Raw genomic sequence first — 8,342 nt, forward strand, 5'->3', positions numbered from 1 at the left:
TTTAAAAAAAGGTCCTAAATGACAATTCATCGTGAGAATTGTCCTATATTTGACATTTTTAATGTGGTGAGAAATTAATTTTTGATTTGTAATTGTTAAAATACTCAACTGCCATTACTGTTTATAATAAAAGAAGCTAATTAAGTGTTACCTTATCAAAAAGTAAAAAAATAATTAAACTAATTTACAATTTTAGTAGTAGACGACACTATATACATTTATTGGTTTTAATATTCAACGTTAAAATGTAGACGTTTAAATTAAAATTCCTAAATAATAATACGCCTCAAAGAGAAAGAGATATTTGAACAAGCAAAACTTTGTAGGACTAAATGATTTTTTCATCAAACCATCACCTCTGTTGAAAGGTTAAATAAGGGCCAGTACTCCGGTGGTTTAACGCCAGTTTCCGCAAATTTCGGCTTTATTTCGTTAATGTGCGATGACGTGCTTTTTTAACGTTCATATCTCGCGAGAGAAATTTTATAACAATAATTTAAAATATAACCATGACTTTTATTATGTAATTTATACATATATATATATATATATATATATATGGTTATATTTTAATATATATATATATATATATATATATATATATATAAATATAACCATGACTTTTATTATGTAATTTATATATATATATATATATATATATATATATATATATATATATATATATATATATATATTAGGGTCGAGCGATTTTGAAAATTTTTGAAATTTGATTTGCCTGAGCAGCAAATCAATATCTTTTGGTGAAAAAAGAACCTTACTCTTTTTTAGTTTAGATGAGTTCTTGAGGTTCCTCTTTGGATTCTAAATTTTTGATGGGTCCTAATATTGTTTAAATTTTTTTTTTCTAAACTATATCAACTTGATACTTAAAAGAAGCAAAATAATATGCTGATTTTGAAAATAATATTTGTTTTTATTAAAAAATTAAAATTAAAAAAGTAGAGTTGTTTTTTTCATTAAAAACCCCCGTCCTCAACAAAACGGGGGTTTTAAGGTATATTTTTGCAAGTATTTTTTTCACTAAAAATTTTATTTAATAAAATTATTATTTATGAAACAAGCATTTTTTTCTGCTTTTTTTGAGTCCAAGGTTGATATGGTTTAGAAAAAAAAAAATTCAAAAATATTAGGACCTGTCAAGAATTTAAATTCCAAAGAGGACCCTCAAGATCTCATCAAAATCAAAAAATATTTTTTTACTTTTATCTTATAATTAATAGACATTGATTCGTGTCTCAGTAATATTGGTTTTTAAACTCTTTTTTTTTGCTATGAAAATCGCTCCACCCTAATATATATATATATATATATATATATATATATATATATATATATATATATATATATATATATATATATATATATATATATATATATATATATATATATACATATATATAAATGAAATGTAAAAAGTCAATCGAACTACTATTAAAATTTAGACTGGCCTTAAACCACCTCAATAGGATTAGTACAGCTTCAAACTCTGTATTTAACTATTCATTACAGTTTATATGCTGTTTATACAAGTTTAATATGTTTATATTATAGTAAATAATTTATACTATAGTGTTTATAATATTAGATTATTACATTAAAGTGAATTTAAGAACACGTCATAGTTGCATAAGTGTATATTGACATTTGATTTCAATAAATCTCCTAGTTACAACAAAAAATTACTTAAAGGAGAACTAATAATTTAAAATGATAAAATGAAACACAATTCATATATAGCAAATTTAAACTATGAATTATCAAAAAAGTTTTTTGTAAATATGAAAACTATATAACAAATGGTCTCAAGTATTCCAAATATTCCAAATAAATATATATTCCAAATAATAAAAACATAAAAAGTTAAAAATAACCCCCCCCCCCATTTTGATACACCCAGTTGATTTGGTGTTTCTGCTTTAAATCTGTAATTATTATTGTAAATAAAAATATGTTGGTTGCCAAAGACAAAATTAAACTATAAAATTTACAATCTGATTTTTCTTTTATGCTGATAAAACCACGAGGATACATTAAGAAAAACATCACCTTCTGTTTCAATGTTTGACAAAGGATGACAATCATCAGGGTACATCAGCATTTTAACATCTTTGTTAAGTGACTTTAACAGTTTAAAAAAGTGTATGCTCTGAGTTGGAGGCACTCTAGCATCTTTTGAACCAACACACAACAGCAGAGGTGCTTTAATTTTGTCTGCAAGAATTACAGGAGATTTTTCCAGCATTACTTTGTACACCTCAGGGTTTGGAACATTAGAAAAATTATAACTAAGTCCAGAAACTGCATATGTCCAATCTGGAATGTCTGATGTTACAGACATGGAGGCTATTTCTATCACTGGATTCCTTAAAGCAGCTGCACAATAAAAATCAGGATATTGAGCAATAAGGTGAGCACCAATAAAACCACCATGAGACCCCCCAAAAACATAAACATTTTCTTTATCGACTATACTTTGGTTAGCTGATCTAAAATTTAAAGCTGTGTTGTGAACATCATATATATCTTGAGATCCAACTTTTCCTGGAAGTGACATCAACGATTTTTCACTGAAACTGGTGGAGCCGCTGTAATTTACAAGCAAAACAATATATCCAAGTTGACAAAATACTTGAGCATAGTGGTTGTAATTGTTGCAAATTACAGAGTGAGGACCTCCATGTGGCCAAACAATTAATGGTTTAGGTAAAGTGCATTCTTTCAAAGACAGTGACCACGATACTAAACCATCAGTGACAAATGATTCAGCTTTAAAATTTTGATTTTTCAAATTTACTGTAGATTGACATGTTTCAATGTGTTCACTGTTATAAATCACTGATATATTAGCTTCTGTTGAATCTAACGCCATGTAAGAGAGCACAGCTATGTCTTGTTGCACATCTAAAATTGAGCTGCAATTCACCTTTTTAATAACTTTTTTAGTCTCTGTATTGATCAAAATAGCTTTACTTTCAGCTTGTTCCAAATTCGGTATTATGACATTGTCAGAATTAAGCCAACAATTTTTTGGTAAACTATAAACATACAATGGAAAGTCTGTTTCTATTTCAGAGCGGATTTGCAAGTTAAAAAAAAAAACTTTTAATTTTTCAACACCTTGATGCGGATCTCCTTTACCAGATAAACTTCGGTGAATATATATGAGCTTTGTTTGACAAGGACTCACACGTGGACAGTAATTACTTTCATATGATGATGGTTTTGTAATAAAAACAGGCTCTTCGTTGCATTTATATTTGACACTACATAGATAACTAGCTCGATTACTGCAATAAATAATTCCCAGTCGAAAAGGATAATTTATAACTGCCTCAAATATAATAGTACCTCCAGGTCCCCACTGTGGTTGAGAAGGTGATATGTTATCAGGAATATTGGAAACAATGGTAATAGTTCCTTCTAATAAATCAGCAACACAAATTACTGGATGTGTAACTTCTGTCATTTGTTCACCCCAGGATTCTTCATAATTAAATTTGTTGCAAATAGATTTATCAATATCTTCTTCTTTAGTAAAAGAGCATGTTTCAAACATATTAGTGGTACACTTTGGTTTTTTTCTTTCTGCTAAATAAACAATCTTATCTTCATCAGGTGACCAATCAAGTGAACTAAATACAGAGTCTGAAAGCACGTTTCCATGTTTTTCACAAGCACTAAGATTTATTGATTTTATTAGATTCATAGATTTGTTGCTCCAAATTTCTAATATAAATTCATCTTTTTTAGTGACAGAGTTAATTTCTTTTATTATTAGAGCTTTCAAATTAAGAGAAAAAGAAATTTTTTCTAACAAAATGCTTTCACGTTTAATCGGAAAACTACAGGATTTCTTAAGCTTATAGATTCCATTAACGTCTGAAAATGAATAAAAATATGAAAATGAAGCCGATCTATTTCTATCAAAACATTTCTGAGTCCAAGAAGTCTCAATAAGGTACTTTTTTCTTCCTTTATTTAAAGAAACAGAAGTTATAGAGGCACTTGATACAGTTGGGAGAACAGCTTCTCTAAATAATTTAGCAGAAGCAGTTACATAACCTTTAATGTTCATTTTATTATCCGCATCAGTCATGTTAACAGCTTTTTTCAAAGGTCAAATTTGAATTGCTCCAAAAGAATCTCACACATTTTGAAAATTGCAGACTGCGGATAATATGAAAAATGACGCAAGGGGTTTTCTTTACGATAAAATTCTATTCGGGTAGGTACAAACAGAAGAGCAGAACAGAACGGCAGAGCGGATTCGGTATAGTACGAAAGAGCGAATTATCAAATCAGCTAAATTTGATCTGCAAAATAATATTGCAGAACACATGTTAGAATTGCTGTCTTGTGATCCATCAAGAATGCTTAAAAAATAATGCACTCCAAATTTAAAGATAACGGTAAAAAGAATCAATAGTTTTAACTTTGTTAGGTCTTTTTTATCCATATTTTCGTAAGTTCCTTTGACAAAAAATTTGAATTATTTTTGTTTACGTATGAACACCTTTTTTAACAAATAAAGTATGGGGTGTACCGGATTGGAAATTTTGAATTCCGGCCTGAACCAGATTTGCCGGAGTTGTTAATAAAAATTCCGGCCGAAACGAGAATTATATTTATGTAATTTTTTACCTTCAAAATTGAAAGTGAAAGTCTGTACTTTAGCATCGTGGCTACATGATATATATATATATATTATATATATATATATATATATATATATATATATATATATATATATATATATATATATATATATATATATATATATATATATATATATATATATATATATATATATATATATATATTTATTTATTTATATATATATATATATAAAACCTATTTCATTAATTTGATTCTTGTTTCATTTAAAATTATTTCTGTTTTCTATTTTTCCATTTAGGTTAAAATTGAAATATTTACAGTATTAGGCACCCTATACTTTTTAATAGTTTAAAATTTAAGTCTCTAAATTTATTTCTTAAGTGTCTTTAAGAGATAATTAAGAAACAAATGTTAGTTGCGGATAAACTAATTATAGCAAACACTGCTTTTTACAAATTTCCTAAAATTCATTGATATAAGAAAAAATGAAAAAAAAAAATCTAAAAATAAGCTATGACAACCAAAGTAACGAAACTCTAGACTAGCAAAGTTTTTGCATTTTGCAAATGAGTGGGGCAAAACGGGACAGGTAAAAAGGAGCAGCTATTTGTTAATTGTAAAGCTTTAAAAACGATTAAAAAAATGAGGGTGTTTTATAATTTAAACATATTCTAATATAAAATTTTTTTTTGAGTTTTGCTATAAAATACTCTTTAACAAATAAACTTAAGAAATTGTTCTAAAAATTAGGTTGGGCAAAACTAGTATATATTATTAAATTGGTAACTGCTACTAAATTTAAAATTAAACAAAAATTATTATGGATTGAATAATTATATAAAAAATTTCCTGAAACTATTAGGCAATATTTTTGAGGAGCTGGCTTATTACCAATATACCAAATATTATAGCAAATTTAAATATGCCATATGTATCAGCAGCAGTTTCTTTAATTCTAAGTTCCTTTTTACTCACATCTAAAACTACATTTCATCCCATTTTGGATGATTGATCTGTCTTATATAATTCTTACCATCGTTGTTTACATTAAACACAGTTAATAATAGAAGCCAAGTTAGAAAATAACAATTTCTTTGAATTTATTACTAATATTGTTTTTTTAAACAAGGACAATAATATTTTAGATTAAAAATAAAATCATTAAACTGTAAACAGCATCATAAAATGGTAGTAATATTGTCAATTATATAAATAACTTGTCTTCCCGGTATTCCCACAAAAGTCATTTTACTGAAATAAATACTATTCAATTCCAGATTTTTTTTTCAAAACCAGATTGTAAAAGAGGATAAAAAAATACTCTCCGAAAAGTATAAATTTTTTATAAGTAACGCAAATTAGCATTAGTTCAAGATTTTGTCGTTGTATCGCTTAAGAAAATACGCAAATTATGTTTTTCGCAAACTTACTTATGCATTTTTATATTTCTAAAATTTTTACAATAATTAAGCAAAATAATTTAAAATTTTTTATAAAAAAAAAGTTAATAAAATAAACAATTTTTAGCTGAGATATAATGCTTCAGACATAACCTGTTTTGCCCCACTGTCCTGATATGCCACGCTCTACCCTACTAATTCAATTAACGGTCTTACAAAAGTTGTGTACATAGTTTTTAGTAATTCACTATCTAAATTTAAAAATGTATTCCTCAACATAGCCAAAAATTTATTTGCTTTACTTGCACATAAAGTTATCTGATTTTTTCATTTCAAGTGATAGGTAAATACTTCACAAAGATCTTTTTCAGCGACAGTAGTTCTTAAAGGTATATTTTAAGTTCTTTTTGTGCTATATTTACCAAAGTGCATTATCAAACACATCTCAAAATTAAACTTTAATAGCCATTTGATGGACCAATTGACAGATTTTTCTTGGTCATTTTGAAATAGATTAACACTTGCATCACAACAGAGCCCTGAGGCACAACACTAAACATGTCCTTCCAAGATGAGACAATTTCTCCCATGAGAACTCTTTGTCTTCTATTTTTTAGAAATGCTTCAATCCATTTTAAAAATGTACCACAAATCCCATAACATTTAAGTTTTATCAGTAGTCTTTTACGGGGCATTGAATCAAATGCCTTTGCGAAGTCTAAGTAAATTACATCAACAGGTCTACTCTGAGAATCAAAATGTGAGATTGCGTCTAATGTCTCAACAAGATTGGTTAAACAAGATTTTTTCTTAACAAAGCCGTGTTGATTTTTCGAAAAAAGATTATTTGCATTTAGGAAATTTATAATTAAATCTCTCACAATTCCTTGAAGAATTTTACAATGTACAGAAGTGAGTGAAATTAGAGTTTTTTAAATTGAGGACTAATATTGGCTAATTTCCACTGAACAGGTGGTACTAAACACAATGAAAGCTGTAAATATATGTGCAAATGGTAGAGCTATTCCGTATGCGCAATTTTTTAAGAATTATGGTTTAATAAGACCTGCTCCACACGAATTCTCTGTATTTAAACGTTCTAATCTATTAAAAATATCTTTGCATGAGATAATGTCCAAATCCTAATTTTTATTGGTAGACGCAAATCCTAGCTATTAATCCATATGCCAATTTAAAAAAAAATTAAATGATTACGTTGATTGGAATCTTATATCACAATTTCACGATGTAATTAATGCTTATGATTTATTTCTGAACTAATTTTGTAAAATCTATGATAAGGGATTGCCTTTAAAAGTAAAAGTAATAAATTCATTTCTAAAAGTAATAAAGTGATTTCTTTTTTTTTTTTTTTTTTTTGGTTTACATTTGTTAATCGTTGTACAGCTTAAAATAAAAAATAGTAAAAATAATAATATAAACTTACAATGATAAAAAAATAACAAATATAAACAAGGTATCTGAAAGAAGATCACAAGGATCTTATCGTCAGAACCTCAAATAAGCATTTAACAAAGATAAGATAAAAAAAAAGTTAATAAACTTTTACAAAACTACAAGGTAAATAATCTGATCTGAAGAAAGATCAAGATGATCTTGTCATCAGAATTGTATATTAGAGTAAACCAATGTGGAAGTTAAAAAGTAAAAAGTATATGAACAATAAATAAAATTAGTAGGAATAAAATTCTATAAACGTAAACATGTATATAAACAATAAAAAAGTAGACCAAAATATATTTTTAACTTTTACTACTAATAATAACTCAAAATATTATCTAATGAAAGAATGAGATTTTTCAGTTTTTTTTTAAAAAGGCAAAAAGTAATAGGTACTTCAAAATTAAAATTCGGCAAAACAAGTTTATTCCAAAGGTGTGGCGCTCGATAGGTAATACAAAATTGGTTAAAGTTTGTTTGACAAAAAGGTTCATTTAAAAAGTTGTTATTTCTCAAAGTATATTTACTGATTGGTTTAAGAGAAAAAAGATCTTTGAAAACGGCTACGGATAAGTTATTTATCCACATATATACAAAACATAAAGTATTAAATACATTTAACTCGTATATATTCAAAATTCTCATTTCCATAAAATAATGCTTCGAATGAGAGAAGCGATTTGCAAAATTGATTATACAGATTGCGCGTTTCTGACGGAGATAAAGACGTTGCAACTTACTTTTTTCAGTACTTCCCCAAGCAATATTGGCATAATTTAAATAACTATGTATAAATGAGTAATAAAGTTGTATTAAGACTTTCTTATTGAGATAGATTCGTAA

General features: G+C 26.8%; 1 protein-coding gene across 1 annotated transcript; it reads right to left on the reverse strand.

The window, feature by feature from the left end:
• Positions 1–2,004: 2,004 nt before the first annotated feature.
• LOC100199643 (acylamino-acid-releasing enzyme) lies at positions 2,005–4,224 on the reverse strand. The gene has a single exon (XM_065795778.1). It carries the CDS (start codon positions 4,115–4,117, stop codon positions 2,006–2,008), a length of 2,112 nt encoding a protein of 703 aa, XP_065651850.1. The 5' UTR covers positions 4,118–4,224; the 3' UTR covers position 2,005.
• Between the last annotated feature and the right edge of the window lie 4,118 nt (positions 4,225–8,342).

The sequence above is a fragment of the Hydra vulgaris genome, chromosome 04, assembly GCF_038396675.1.
Source record: "Hydra vulgaris chromosome 04, alternate assembly HydraT2T_AEP".
Taxonomy (NCBI): Eukaryota; Metazoa; Cnidaria; class Hydrozoa; order Anthoathecata; family Hydridae; genus Hydra; species Hydra vulgaris.